The 15,909-nt window shown below is 38.5% G+C and overlaps 1 protein-coding gene across 1 annotated transcript in view; it reads left to right on the top strand.

Annotated features, from left to right (window-relative positions):
• Positions 1 to 15,909, top strand: part of Alg11 (ALG11 alpha-1,2-mannosyltransferase) — a 61,431-nt gene that overhangs the window by 1,689 nt on the left and 43,833 nt on the right. The window contains exons 3-4 of the mRNA XM_067134926.2: positions 4,666 to 4,796; positions 13,847 to 14,079. Coding sequence (XP_066991027.1) covers positions 4,666 to 4,796; positions 13,847 to 14,079 — 364 coding nt within the window. The remainder of the gene's footprint in view (positions 1 to 4,665; positions 4,797 to 13,846; positions 14,080 to 15,909) is intronic.

Raw genomic sequence — 15,909 nt, 5'->3', positions numbered from 1 at the left:
GGCCACGGCCGCTTCCCTCCAACCCCTAGGCCTTTTCTATCCCATCGTCACAATAAGACCTATCTGTGTCGATGCAATGTAAAGCAAATAGCAAAATATACAAGACCAACCTGAATGGAAATTTAGCAAACTTAATGGAAATCTATTTCTAAAACTCTTTTTCTCATGTGCCCCTCTTCGATACCAGGATTAATAAGGGAGACAGCATTAACAGACAGTACCAGCAGACTTAGACCAAAAGAAGGTACATTTTGTAATCTACTCCTTCAGGATTGTGTTATCGGGTATGTATGACGTCAAGGTATCACTTGGAATTAGCGATTATAGAAAGATTATTCCCAATATATTTGTGTTATATTAGGTCTTTCAAAAGACTGTGTATAACAAATGTGTAAGAATATGGTATTTCCATTATTTTGTGGCATCCTACATATTTATCATACAACGGATAATAATGGAGATGCTCACGAAAAATTGGATTTTTAGTCCAAGTTCGTCACTTCAAGGAGGGTTAACGGGAATAACTGAAGAGCCATTTTACTATTTTCGATAAAACAGATAATAAGGGAGGTCATCACCAACGATGGGTTTCATGAGTCTTCAGCCATTCCAGTGGTCAGAGAAACAACAATATGTAACCAAGAAGCAGGGAGAATTTTGTAGAACTTCAGACCAGGAATTGTATCATTCAATAAACTCTGTAATCATCCTCATTCTGTCTAAACTTTGTTCAGCTTTATCATACTTCATGTTGCTGCCACGTGCTTTCATAGAAAATTTTCAGTTTAATATGCTGCATTAAATATTTGAATACAGGCATGTAACTTCGCATAAATTCATGAAGGAAAGATCTGATCCATTACAAATTCCCCTTGCAAAGAATGGGTACAAGTGCTAGTGAAATGAAATGTCGTATGGCTTTTAGTGCCGGGATATCCCAGGACGGGTTTGGCTCGCCAGGTGCAAGTCTTTCGATTTGACTCCCTTAGGCGACCTGCGCGTCGTAATGAGGATGAAATGATGATGAAGACAACACATACACCCAGCCCCCGTGCCGTAGGAATCAACCAATTAAGGTTAAAATACCCGACTCGGCCAGGAATCGAAACCGGGACCCTCTGAACCGAAGGCCAGTACGCTGACCGTTCAGCCAACAAGTCGGACACAAGTGCTAGTTTCATATATATATAGATGTATGTTTCAGTATACCTCTTAACCAAACTTGGTACACATAGATGACTTACTCTCTGCAAGAAAATACTATAGGGGTAATAAACCCCTAGCATGAATTGGGGCAGGGATGAGGAGAGGGTAACATGTAAAAATAATAATAACGACCAATATTAGTATTGAATCTGTAGTTTTCTGGGTTGCCAAGATGAATTGTGACAGTCTGAATGCTGTTTAAGTCCAACTTCAGCCTCCATCAGCATGGAGGTTCAGAAGGGTTGAAGAAGAAAATGTTAAAATGACCAAGAGGAGTGTTGATTCAATAGTTTTAGGGCCCTTAGGCTGATTGGTGATAGTCCCAGTGAGAGTTGAAATTGTGTACGTCATATCTATAGTGTGATGCCTAAATATATACAAGTTATAACTTTCTTTTATTATTTGTTTGGCTCTGCAAGGCAGTGTTGTTAAATCTGTACGTGACTTAAGACCAGCATGAGTGGAACAGTCGAAGAATAGAACTTTGCTAGGGGAGGAGTTTGAATACAGACCTCCCAACTGACAGCATTGCACCAAGCAAGTTCACTAAGGTGACTGGCTGAAACCAACGGTGTATTTGTGTTTGATGCTGATTTTTCAGCATGGCTCTCAAGTCATTCTTAAGTCATGTGCAGATTTACCAGCAGTGCTGCACAAAGCCCATTTGAATTCACCTGCAAATCAATTTGATTGGCTAACTTCAGCAGCTGAAAAAATGACAACGGTGCAAGACATTGAATTATTTTTTTCAAATTATTTGTCAGCATGACCAACCCTCTGATGCTTATATATTCGATTCACGTTGTTTCTGACCACCTTGTATATTGGGTATATTCCCAGCTTCCTTCCTAAGTTGGTGTGGAGAACTAAGGAACATTAATATAAGGATACCAAAGAGCAGGATTTTTGCTCATTTCTCTTCTCAGATGCCTGCACTAGGCTATGTTAATCCTGTTGTGAACATCAGACCAAGATTTAACTCCTCCATGGTTAAGCTGAAAGGCGAACTTGTATCAGCTGTGTGATGTTTGTTCCTGGGCTCTATTTATAGTCTCATAAAATAAGGCTAATTGAAAATTGCAGTCTTCTGATTTGGAAAAGTAAATCTGATAGTATCATCAGTATCCTTACATACAACCTTGTAAGGAACACAGAATTGTGGTGGTTCAGTATGTTATACAATGTGGGAAATCAATTCCAGGATTTCAGTCAAAATTAAATTGATCCTATAAGGGTCATATTTCATCAAATAATTCAGTACATATAAATTGTGTGATAGCCACTGAAGGGATTTCCTTGCTTGATGCCATAAATCAGGGCTCTTGCATTAATTTGCCCTGGGATCTGTATTAATGACAATATTGCGATAAAGAGGGTTCTGGGGTCCAAATATTTGGTTGAGGAAGACAGCTGCTGGTCCTGCTTCTGGTGATTGATTACTCCATATAATAATTACAGAAAAAGTAAATATGGTGTATATTAGTATATCAAATATCACTTTATTTCCCTGCATTTTAAAAATTTCAACCAGTGGAGTGTGTACATATTAACAAAATTTTACATAAATTATATTGTAAATTCAGTGTTCATATGTATGTTTGAAATATATAATTCAACCACCCAGCCTCATCAAGTGAGAGAAGTGGCATGTGTTGTTTTGTGAAATCTTTCAAAGTTTGGAAAGCACAAAGTTGTAGCAGTCGTTAAGTAGTCCTCAAGTGCTCATTGGTAATTCTGGAACTGAAATTATTTTTCACAAAATTCATTTTGGAGCACATACTTTCAAACATGTGAGTTCCCATTAAGACTAGTTTTTGCTATTACTGTAAATAAATCCCAAGCCCAGATTTTTAGGAAAATTGGAATCTATCTCCCTCCGTCCGTCCGTCCGTCCATCCATCTCCAAGAAATTTAGCTTTCCTTTGCACTATTTAATAAATTAAGGTCCGTTTCTCATTAACGTCATTCAAGATTTCATTTTATTCCTGGGCAGCTGTATATGGTATTCAGTTGGCTGAAGATTTCAACAGGTGTGCAGGTACAAAAAGAGTAAGTCCTAGATAGTGATGCAGTTTATACAAAGAACATTAAATACACAGAAATACTGCTTAAAAAACCACAATGACCTAACAACAAAAAACAGAATGAATCAGTTAATACTGTCGATAATTAAAAGTCCATAAGAAAACATTTACATCCTGTTCTGCCAGTTCTCAGTTTCTTATTTTCAGAAATGGCTCTAAAGAAAAGGATATTTTGATACCTCTTTAATTTTTTCCTTAATTGTTGATTATGTGCTGAAAATTCTCTGAAATCAAAATATAAATGCTTTCCTTGATGTAAGCAACTTGCACTTTATTTGATATATTTCTCTCCAGGTTTTAATCATGATACTAGAGTGGCGTTCTAAACATTAAATGCTACTTCTCTGCCTCCAAGCAAGGATGGTATTAAAAAACTTGGACCTTTCACAGTGCTCACAAATAGTGTTGTGCACTGCAAGTTGATCCTAGTATAAGAGGCATGTAAGTGATTGCAAAAACTGTTGGTTGTAAGTAGTTTCCTGCAAATAAAAACTTTAACTTTCTTCAACTTGTCACTGCAGCCACCCAGGCTCATTTGGTTTTGGCCAGAGATTTAAGACCGGGTGCCCTTCTTGATGCCATGTGATTCTTGAGATGAAAATCGCGACCCAGGATCGACCAGGATTCGAACCTTAGCCTCCTGGGTGTGAAACCAACAGTTAAGCCACTGAGCTAAATACATGCCCTCCCTGCCACTCCTCCCAAGAAGTTTCCTGCAAATAAAGGTGATTAATTGCTGAAGTATCTGCTTCTTACTGATCCAACCAAGCTCCATGGGTTTTGCCTAAAGGCCTTCAGGTTACAAGGCGACACGTGGTCAATGTGACAAGTCCTCTTGGCTTTCCAAACTGGGGCAACTATCTCACCATCAGATAACACCTCAATTATTGTTCTCATGTAGGCTGAGTGAACCTCGAACCATCCCTCAGATCCAGAGAAAATTCCTGACCTTCCCAGGAATTGAACCAGGAGCTTCCAGTTAAGAGGCAGGCTTGTTACCTCTAGACCACAGAGCCAGCGTCATGTGCATCTAGGAGACTTAATTCTATAAAAAAGTTTAGTTAAACACCAATATTAGTACTCTTCCACAAATTTGATCAATTTTAAATCTACATGGTGTAAGTGAGAGATGTTGAGGTCACTCAGTATTACAAAGCACTTCATTGCCATCCTTAGTGATAATTTTTACTGCCAATCCTTATGTGAGGTGAAATGCTGTAGAAAAAAAAGAAGTATGCTATTCTGTGTCATCTTGGCATGCATGCTTAAAGCTACATTGCTGCCTAGTTATGTGTGGATGTACTGTTGTCTAAATGTGCTACAAAGTGAATGTTCTGTTCATTTTTTAATGCTAGCATTTGTGTGATTGGTGCAGTATTTTAGAAAGAAGAAGGCTGCTGTGGTTGATCAAGATGTTAAAACAGTGGGCTTCTTTCACCCATTCTGTAATACTGGTGGTGGAGGCGAGAGGGTATTATGGTGTGCTATCAGGTCCATGCAGCTCAGGTATGTACTTTTTAGAAATTCATTGTATTTATTCTTTTTTGTACCATTGCAGATTGCCACAAGACAAATAATATCAGAGACAAAATAACTATGTATTATAAAGATGTGATCATTAACACATTGTGGTTATCTACTGTACTCATATACACTGAGTGGCCAAAAGTCATGGGAAGACACTAAATGTGATGTTAATAACGAGTTGCTCCTCCATGATCCCTCAAAACGGCAGCAGTACAGCGAGGCATTGACTGTACAAGGTGTTGGAATCGTTCTGGAGGGATCTGGACCCACGCATCTTGCACTGCTACCCACAATAGGTCTTGTGTAGTTGGTGTCAACAGCATCCCATAAATGCTTGATTGGATTAAGATTGGGTGATCCGGAGGGCTAATCCATAGTCATAACTTCACTGGACTGCTCCTCTAACCACCTGCATGCCACCACAGAGAGGTGACATGGCACATTGTCCTGTTGAAACATGGCATCTCCACCAGGGTATTCTAAGGCCAGAAAGGAATGCAGATGGTCTGAAAGAATGTCCACATAACATACACCTGTCAGCGCTCCCTTTAGCCAGACAATAGGATCTAATTGCGACCATGAGAATGTCGCCCAGACCAAAACTGAGCTACCTCCTGCCTGACACAACCTTCTTGACACGCAGGGTCCATAGCTCCATGGGGCATACACCACACTCTCATGCGCCCATCAGCTCGATACAACTGGAACCAGAATTCATCGGACCATACCACATGCCGCCATTGTTCCATGGTCCATTGCCGATGTCTGCGGGCCCATGCACATCATTGAGCTGTGTGTCGAGGTGTCAGCAAAGGGACACAAGTAGGTCATCGGCTGGTGAAACCTATGCAGTGCAGTTGCCTCCTTACAGTCTTGGTAGAAATGATTTCCTGACTCTCAATATTCAATTGGGTGATGGTCTGACTCACAGTAGTCTGGTGATATAGATGTTGATTCCCATAGGGAATCATCTGATTCCGTCATCTGATGGCCAAGCAGGCATCAATTTTTGGTAATGAGACAAAGTGTCTCATAGTGCATTGGCACTGCCGGTGGCTCCAAGTAGCCTACGCAGTGGCCTCAGCAGTATGCACTAGCCATGCGTCTTGTTGGATGTGCTAAGTATCAAGTAATGAGCCCAACTTAGCACACAGGGGCGAAACGCTGGCAACCAGGAATGAGATAGCTGGAAAACGGACCATTTATATTGGTGTCACAGTAGTGCGTCGAGCGCCTAGTATGGTTCTACGGAGGCCACGTGATGTCTGTTTGTTAAACACCTGTGGTCTTCCCATGCGGCATTTTACGCGGTTGGTAACATTCTCTGTGCAATATTGAAGATCCATCCTTGACACTGTTGACCTCGGAAACCCGAATTCGCGTGTAATTTCCGCAGTGCTATGACCCATGCACCTTGCGCCGATGATCATACCATGTTGAAAGTTGGTTAACTTGCTATGTGTTTTGTTATCTTCATGACACTGGTGCCTATGACAGACTGCTCATCTATGCCACAGCTAGCCGCAACGCTCAGGGCTCTACACGGCACATTTTCTAATGGGACACCTCTTCCCGTGACTTTTGGCCACTCAGTGTACCATACAGATGATTTCAGATGATCTGTATGGATCCCTTTGAAGATAGAAGGGCCACCTCATTCCCTAACTGCTTGCAGATGGAAAAAATAAATCTACAAGAATTTAAAAAATGTTTGGGATTTTTCCATGGCTGCCAATTATTTTCTACAAAAAGTACTTTCTCTTAAAGTACTCCCCTGTAGGTTCGTAAATATCTCTATGTTATTTTGGTCAACAAGCTCAGGCTGTTCTGAACCAACTTTGAAACATATAGTTGGGCCGGTGATGAATCTGACTTGTTCTTGTAGGTATATAACAATGATATATGATATACCATATTTAAGATTGTTCATATGATTATTCATCTGATTTCCTATCCATTCTTGGTTCAATCTGATTCAGCTTGTTGGTAGGATGTTAACTTATCTCTGTTGGAAAATTTTGAGTCTGTATTAGATCTGTGGTACTAAGGCGGAACCCACTGTGTCAAAAAATCAAATTTTTGGTTTTAATACCAGTATGATAGATTTTGCGATAAAGAGTATGATGACAAAGCCAGGTATGATTATGGTGCCCATAGATTACGCTGTTTTGCATTCTGATCTTCTCTATCGTAAAATAGATTTCTTGTTTGCATTTTTGTTTGTAAATCCCGTTTTTGTAGTTTGGGCCAAAATAATTAATATTTGCGACAATGATAAGTTTCATTATGCATTCTGGTGTTTATTACATTTTTGTTTTATCCAGTAGGTCTTCATTTGATTGCTGTCACACAAGTAATTTTAATATAAGGAAATCCACCTTTATACTACAACATTTTTATTATTATGAAGGTACCGGTTTTGACATGTTTTCAATGTCATCATCAGCCTTTTGTAAAACCAAGCAAGAGAATAAATTCACATATAGCAACAATATACACGCACTAGGTAAATGTATAACAACACACATTTAAAATAGTTTATACAAACTATATGGGGATTGCTACGCGTTGGTGGCGTAATAGTCTTATGTTGTCTTGGTACATAAATTGAGGCACTTTCTGTAAAGTTGAACTTTGGTATGATAAAGCTTAATGAACACGTTAAAGTCTTGATAAGTGTCTTATTCATAGTGAAATGTGGCACTGAGGAATAATCTGAGCGCTGTTGGTGGCATAGTTTTCTTATCTTAAAATTGTACTGTGCACGTCGAAAGGTGGTTTTCAGTGTACATGTAGGTCCTAGGATGATATGCAGGACCGAGGTTCCTCAGTTCAAGCGGAACATGAAACCTAGAGAAAAAGGGGAGCTGATTTTAATACGGTGTTCTATAAAGGGCAAATCATATGAAGCAAAGTTATAGAGAGTTATAATGTGAGATTCACCTTGCTGCAGCGTGCCAAGAAGCTTACTCTATGGAGAGGAGTTACAATTGGAGCTGGTTTCTACGAGTAGAGTAGGGATAGATAGGAGAGGGGAGGAAGGGAAGGGAGGGGCTTGGAGAGGAACTGCCTACGGGAGAGGTGTTGGGGGCAGGTCTGGAAGGTAGTGTGTTGGGGACATATGGCAAGGGAGGGTGTTATGTAATGCGTGGAAGATCAAACGCTTTCTCGAAAACTTGATACTTTTAAGAACCGTAATAAGAAATTTGTAAAGAACCTTGGGGGTCTCAGAAATTTAATTTAGGTTTAAATTGGGGTTGAAAAACTGATCGAGGTGTATGAAGCAATTTTCGGTGACATCTAGGAGAGGGCCTTTCCCTAAGGTCCTGAGAATCTCTAAGTCTTGGTCTATAGTGGTAAAATTATGTTTCATGTCATGCATATGTTGGCCCACTGCCGAAAACCTATTGTATTTAATAGCATTGACGTGTTCCATGTACCTAATTTTGAAGTTTGCCCTATGTACGTCTGCTCTTTGTACGAGGAATTGCAGTTATTGCAACTAAACCAGTATACCCCTGACCTCAAGAAGGTGTTACTGTATTTTTTTTATTGTGTTGGATTTATGTATTATTTCCACATTCCTATTATTGGTACAAAAGGATATCTTAATATTATGTTTCTTAAAAATGTTGGTGATACTGTAAACGTTTTCGTTGAAAGTGAAGGTAGAATATGTAATAGGCTTGGGTTTTTCTTTTTCTAACGTTGGTATTTAATCGATGCTTTAATTGATTAATTATTCTTTCTATGAAACAGTCATTATATCCATTAAATTTGGCAAAGGAACGGATTGTGTCTAAATCTTTCATTAAATAGGTCTTCAACATTGGTATTTTAAATGCACTGTTGACCATGCTATTATAAGTAGCACATTTTTGTGTGTAAGGATGTGTAGAATCCTGTGTTATGGTTGTAGCAGTTTATGTGGGTTTTCTATATATACTGTATATTAGGAAGGATGGGAGCATGCTTATCGTGATGTCTAGAAAGCAAATTTGTTTGTTGGATTCCGACTCGAGTTTGAATTTAATATCTGGATCTATATTGTTGAGGTTGTCAAGAGTAGAGGTAGCGCTAGTAGTCTTATTGTCTAGTATTACCAAAGTATCATCGACATATCTAGACCAAAATAGAATATTGGCAAAAGTGTCATCGTTGTCAATTATTTCATGTTCTAAGAAATCTAGATATATTTCCACTAAAATCCCCGAAACCGGTGACCCCATTGCCAGTCCATCCTGTTGATATATGATGCTGTCAGAGATAAAGAAATTATTATTGATTACTAGTTTCAGGACCTTCATGCAGTCTTGGATCTCAAGTTTGCTTTGGGAACTGTGTGTGTTTAGATTTCTTTCAATGGTGGGAATTCATTTTTTTATATTAATACTTGGATGCATATTAGTAATGTCGAATGAGTGGATAGAATGATGGGGTTGTATTTCAAAGTTATCTCATTTCTTGATCAGCTCTATAGTGTTTTTTACAGATTTATTTGACAAAAACCTATAGTTGTTCTTTAAGAATTTCTGAATGAACTGAGAAAGTTTAAGTGGGCTAGGCATATAATTAATAATTGGGCAGATGGGGGCACCGGCCTTGTGGATCTTAGGGAATGCTTTAGCGGTGGGCAGACCCGGATTCATGTTGTAAAGTTTTGCTTTTTCCTGATCAGTGAAATGAAACAAGGAGTTTTTTAGGGTTTGTTTCAAATGGCGTTGGATTTGCTGGGTAGGATCTTTCTTCACTATAGAAAAGGAACTATTGTTAAAAAAGGTTTTTGTTTTATTTATGTACTCGTCTTTGTCCGTAATGATGATTGTACTCTATCCGCTTTTGTGATGATCAGGCTATTATCCTACATTTTCTTTTTAAGCTTAAGGACCTTTTCCTGTTCAGTGAATGAATTTCTATTATTATTGTTATTATGATTAGGGGTTGTCGTTTTATTTTCGGAGGTATATATTTTACTCAATTTCCTTTTTACATGTAGTCTTACTTCCTCTTGTAAATCTAAAGGCATTTTATTAATGCTTACTTCTGATTCCATGACTAAGTTGGAAGCTGTGTTCACTTTTTTTAAATTGGGCGAGTTGTGTTTAAGGCCTTTTGCAAGGATTGCGTTTTCTTCATCATTTAATTGTGTTTTTTGATATGTTAACTACTAGGGGATGAAATTGATCAATGAGGTTGTAAGGGATAGAGGGTTTTTTTTAGTTACTCTTGCAATGTTGTTATTAAATGCTGAATTAATTTCGAGTGTATTAAGCTTTCTCTCAGGAGTAAGCTGTTTTTTAGATAAGACCTCAAATAATCTGTTATTATCTTGGGTTTGAAACAAGTTCCATTGAGCGCCGATAAGTAAGCAAGCTGTTTCAAGGTGAGTCATGTAAATTTGGTTGTTTAAAAAAGATTTCTTCTTATGCAAAAGCTTAATTTCCTTTTTTAGCCAAATTTTGTTGACTTTGATGTGAGTCTTCCAATGTTGGGTACTATTCCGATGTTTTTTAATGTTAGTTTTCAGGAAATTAGGTGTTAAGTTGTGTATTAGATATTGCTTAAGAAAATCTGTGTCTTTGCCTAGTTTTGCGACCTTGATTTCAAGTCCCATGTAATAGTGGGCCTTTGATTTTGCCTGGTAAGCTGTGTCATCTAAAGTTAAAAACTTCACAGTTGTTCTGTATTGAACTGTATACTACAACATTTTTATTATTATGAAGGTAGCGGTTTTGACATGTTTTCATTGTCATCATCAGCCTTTCGTAAAACCAAGCAAGAGAATAAATTCACATATAGCAGCAATATACATACACTAGGTAAAATTTGTATAACAACACACATTTAAAATAGTTTATATAAAATATATGGGGATTGCTACGCATTGGTGGCGTAATAGTCTTATGTTGTCTTGGTACATAAGTTAAGGCACTTTCTGTAAAGTTGAGCTTTGGTATGATAAAGCTTAATGAACATGTTAAAATCTTGATAAGCGTCTTATTCATAGTGAAATGCAGCACTGAGGAATAATCTGAGCACTGTTGGTGGCATAGTCTTCTTATCTTAAAATTGTACTATGCACGTCGAAAGGTGGTTTTCAGTGTACATGTAGGTCCTAGGATGATATGTAGGACCGAGGTTCCTCAGTTCAAGCGGAACGTGAAACCTAGAGAAAAAGGGGGAGCTGATTTTAATATGGTGTTCTATAAAGGGCAAGTCATGTGAAGCAAAGGTATAGAGAGTTATAATGTGAGACTTACCTTGCCGCAGTGTGCCAAGAAGCTTACTCTATGGAGAGGAGTTGACAATTGGAGCTGGTTTGAGGGGGTAGAGCAGAGGTAGATAGGAGAGAGGAGGAAGGGAAGGGAGGGGCTTGGAGAGGAACTGCCTACGGGGGAGGTGTTGGTGGCGGGTCTGGAGGGCAATGCGCTGGGGACATATGACAAGGGAGGGTGTTATGTAATGCGTGGAAGATCAAACGCTTTCTCGAAAACTTAATAACCTTTAAGAACCGTAATAAGGAAGTCGTAAAGAACCTTGGGTTTCTCAGAAAATTAATTTAGGTTTAAATTGGGGTTGAAAAACTGATCGAGGTGTATGAAGCAATTTTCGGTGACATCTAGGAGAGGGCCTTTCCCTAAGGTTCTGAGAATCTCTAAGTCTTGGTCTATAGTGGTAAAAGTATGTTTCATGTCATGCATATGTTGGCCCACTGCCGATAACCTATTGTATTTAATAGCATTGACGTGTTCCATGTACCTAATTTTGAAGTTTGCCCTATGTATGCGGAATTGCAGTTATTGCAACTAAATCATTATACCCCTGACCTCAAGAAGGTGTTATTCTGATTTATTGTGTTGGAGTTAATATTATTATTTCCACATTTCTATTATTGGTACGAAAGGATATCTTGATATTATGTTTCTTAAAAATGTTGGTGATACTGTAAACGTTTCGTTGAAAGTGAAGGTAGAATGTGTAATAGGGTTGGGTTTTTCTAACGGTCTATTTAGTCGATACTTGAATTTATTAATTATTCTTTCTATGAAACAGTCATTATATCCATTAAATTTGGCAATGGAATGGATTGTGTCTAATGATATAGATGTTGATTTCCAAAGGGAATTATCTGATGGCCAGGCAAGCATCACTTTTTGGTAATGAGACAAAGTATCTCATAGTGCATTGACACTGCCAGTGGATCCAAGTAGGCTACCTAGTGGCCTCCACGGTATGCACTAGCCATGCGTCTTGGTGGGTGTGCTATTTATCAACTGACGAGCCCAACTCAGCACACTGGGGCGAAACGCTGGCAACCACGAATGAGTTAGGTGGAAAATTTAGGTGGGTGTGCTATGTATCAACTGATGAGCCCAACTTAGCACACTGGGGCAAAACGCTGGCAACCACGAATGAGTTAGCTGGAAAATTTATAATGTCCAGTAACGGACCATTTATATTGGTATTATAAATTTACTCATTTGGGACATATATTTCAGGTTCCCTATGGGAATCAACATCTGTATCATCTGATGGCCAGGCAGGCATCAATTCTTGGTAGTGAGACAAAGTCTCTCATAGTGCATTGGCACTGCCGAAGGCTCCAAGTAGCCTACGCAGTGACCTCCACGGTATGCACTAGCTATGCATCTTGGTGGGCGTGCTATTTACCAACTGATGAGCCCAACTTAGCACACTGCGGCGAAACACTAGCAACCAGGAATGAGTTAGCTGGAAGATTTATATTGTCCAATAACAGATCATTTATATTGGTATTATAAATTTACACATTCGGGACAAATATTTCAGGTTCTGTATGGGAATCAACATCTATTTCATGTAGAGATGAGTCAAATCAAGTTTCACAAACATACTTGCTTAACAACCATCGTAGGCTCGGATTTTTCAAGGGAACCTGTACCAGAGCCAGCCTTAAGTGAAACATTGACAACAACAACAAAGTTCAATTTTTTATGAGCAACATCCATGGATGTTTTTCAGTCTATTTTTCTCTTTGTATCTTCCAACGAGAATAACTCGCTACATCCTTTTACTGATCAGTGGTCAATTTGGTCATTATCCAAAGACTTAAATCCTGTAGGTGACATTCTTTGAATTTTTGCTCATTTAATTCCAGACAGATACTAGTTTGATGCTTTCTTCAAAAGTTGATGCTTCCTTTCCAATCCTCATTCCAATTAATTAAAAATGCATTTACAAAACACTGCAAAAGATATGATTATTATCTCCCCTCCCCCCATGCCTTTCTAAGCAAGTTGTCAGTGCAATACGTGTAGCTGTAAGCTTGCATTCGGGAGATAGTGGATTTAAACCCAACTGTCAACAGGCCTGAAGGTTCCTATCTACCAAGCAAGTGGCTTTGTGGTTTGGGTCCCATAACTATTGGCTTGCATTTGGAAGATAGTGGTTTCAAGCCCCACTGTCGGCAGCCCTGAAGAGGGTTTTCCGTTTCTCCCATGTTCACCGCAGGCAAATACTGGATCTATACCTTAATTAAGTCAACAGTCGCTTCCATCCCACTTCTATCCCTTTTCTATCCCATTATTGCCATAAGACCTATCTGTGGTGTGACATAAAGCAGATTTTAAAAAAAGGAAAAAAATCCTTTCATGGTTTCTCATTTTCACACATTGCAAATGATGACGCTGTCTCACAATTAAGGCCATATTGCTACCTTCCCAGTCCTACCAACTTTCTACCCCAATTTCACTGAATACCTGTGTTAGTCCAATCCTACCAAATTCCTACCCCAATGTCACCGAAAACCTGTGTTAGTCCAATATTCAACAAGTTGCAAAAACTAAGAAAAAACACATATGTAGATTTTAATGACTATTCATTCCTCTTCAGAAAATTTAGGAACTTTTTAACCTGCAGAACATTAAATTATAGGTATTTTGTCAATTATCTGTTTCAGAATTATTTCAGGGACTGTACAGTTTTTCCCATGAATGTTATGAAGAATTACAATGCATGAATATTACCTAAAAGCTTGCTGGTTATTTTAGGTATCCTAAAGTGAAGATCGTTGTATATACTGGAGATCTGGATGCCTCCCCCGAAGAAATTATGGGTCGTGTACACCAGCGTTTGAACATTCACCTGCCTAATCCTGTTGAGTTTGTTTACCTGCGTTGGCGCAGGTGGGTTGAGCCTGAGATGTATCCATACTTCACTCTGCTGGGACAGAGTCTTGGTTCTGTTATTCTAGGTCTTGAAGCTCTCATAGCTTTCCTTCCAGGTATGTATCTATTAATATTTTAAATTTTATGTTATCAGTTTTGATGCATATATTCATACACTGCTACCCATCTACTGTATTTTATTATAGTTACTAGCCATAATGCCTAGCACTGCCCAGGTACAGTTTTAAAATTTTTCTTTTAGGGTGTATTACCTGTTAATTATCTAATACCAGTATAAATGGTTCGTTATTGGACATTATAAAATTTCCAGCTAACTCATTCCTGGTTGCCAGCGTTTCACCCCTGTGTGCTAGGTACCAATAACGGACCATTTATATTGGTATTATAAATTTACTCATTAGGGACAAATATTTTAGATTCCGTATGGGAATCAGCATCTATATCAGGGGTTTCCAATTTGTAAGGGCTTGGGGGCCATTTTGGAAACCTTAGTCATGTTCGCGGGCCGCACTTGAATAGGCCAATTTTCGTAAAATTCTGCAAATAGTGCACAGGTACCATTATGAAATAATATGCATACTTCAATTGAAAGGAGGGTTTGAATGTTTATTTTAAAGTTGGATAAAAGAGTGAAATTTGAAGCCAGGCTGAGTGGCCGAGACGGTTGCGGCGCTGGCCTTTTAACACAACTTGGCAGGTTCGATTCTGAGTCAGTCTGGTGGTATTTGAAGGTGCTCAGATACGTCAGCCTCGTGTCGGTAGATTTATTGGCACATAAAAGAACTCCTGTGGGACAAAATTTAGACTCCTCGGTGTCTCCCAAAACCGTAAATGTAGTTAGTGGGACGCAAAAATAATAAGATTATTACTTGAAATTTGGATTTTAAATGTTTTAAAATCAAAAATAATCTGTTGAGAGCAATGCTTACGTGAAAAGAGGAACTAGTACTAAAGAATAATTAGTTGTGACTTGGGTCTATAAGGCGTATAAAAATTAATACATTTTTGAACGATCTAATAAATATTTTTGTGAGTTTTCTTCACATTATTTCTTACAGTGCTCTCGTGGGTGGCAAAAATGGCTTCGCGGGCCACATGCGGCCCACGGGCTGCCATTTGGAAACCCGTGGTCTATATCATCTGTTAATTATCTGTAAAGTTAATTTTTGTAAAATTTTTATTGTAATGATTGATATTTTATTAACACTTTTATAATTTTTAGAGTTATTGTTGTATGTTTAATTTTAAGTTTTAGTTTTAAATTATTTGGTTTTGTGTTTAAACTGTGTCCTTTTTTCAGCCCACATTGTCTGGGAAGTTGATTCTTTCAGATAAATAATAAAAATAAGTGATGATTGTATGTATTTGTGTCATGCTACAGATGTAATGTACACGATTCCAAATGTGACTGAGACTGTCGCCTATTAGCCTAACAACCCAAAAAACTGTGGATTCAATACTAATGCCCAGCACTGCCCGGATACATTTTTAAAATTTTACTTTTAGGGTTATTTTGGTAATTTTTTCAACCCTTCTCACCCCCAGTGCTGATGGAGGTTGGACTTCGACTTAAATGGCATCCAGATTGTCAGAATTTTATTCTCAGCAACCCCTGATGCTAGCAGTGCTAAGGTTGTCTTACCCTCCAATAATTTCTTCCAGTTAGTAAGTCATGTATATACCAAGTTTAGTTGAGAGCTCTGCCGGAACATACACACATACATTTATAATCACAGTCAATTTGGACATTTTCTTTTTCACCCCTTCTCACATTCCATGCCAGTGGGGCTGAACTTTGACTTAAATGGCATCCGGAGTGTCACAATTCACCTCAGAAACTCCAAAAATTGTAGACTGGACACTAATATTGGTCACTTCAGATTATTTTTACATGTTGCCCCTTTCACCCCCACTCCCACAGCATT

The sequence above is a fragment of the Anabrus simplex genome, chromosome 1, assembly GCF_040414725.1.
Source record: "Anabrus simplex isolate iqAnaSimp1 chromosome 1, ASM4041472v1, whole genome shotgun sequence".
Lineage (NCBI taxonomy): Eukaryota > Metazoa > Arthropoda > Insecta > Orthoptera > Tettigoniidae > Anabrus > Anabrus simplex.
The sequence above is the reverse complement of the archived record's forward strand: the minus strand, read 5'-3'. Positions and strand labels throughout refer to the sequence as shown.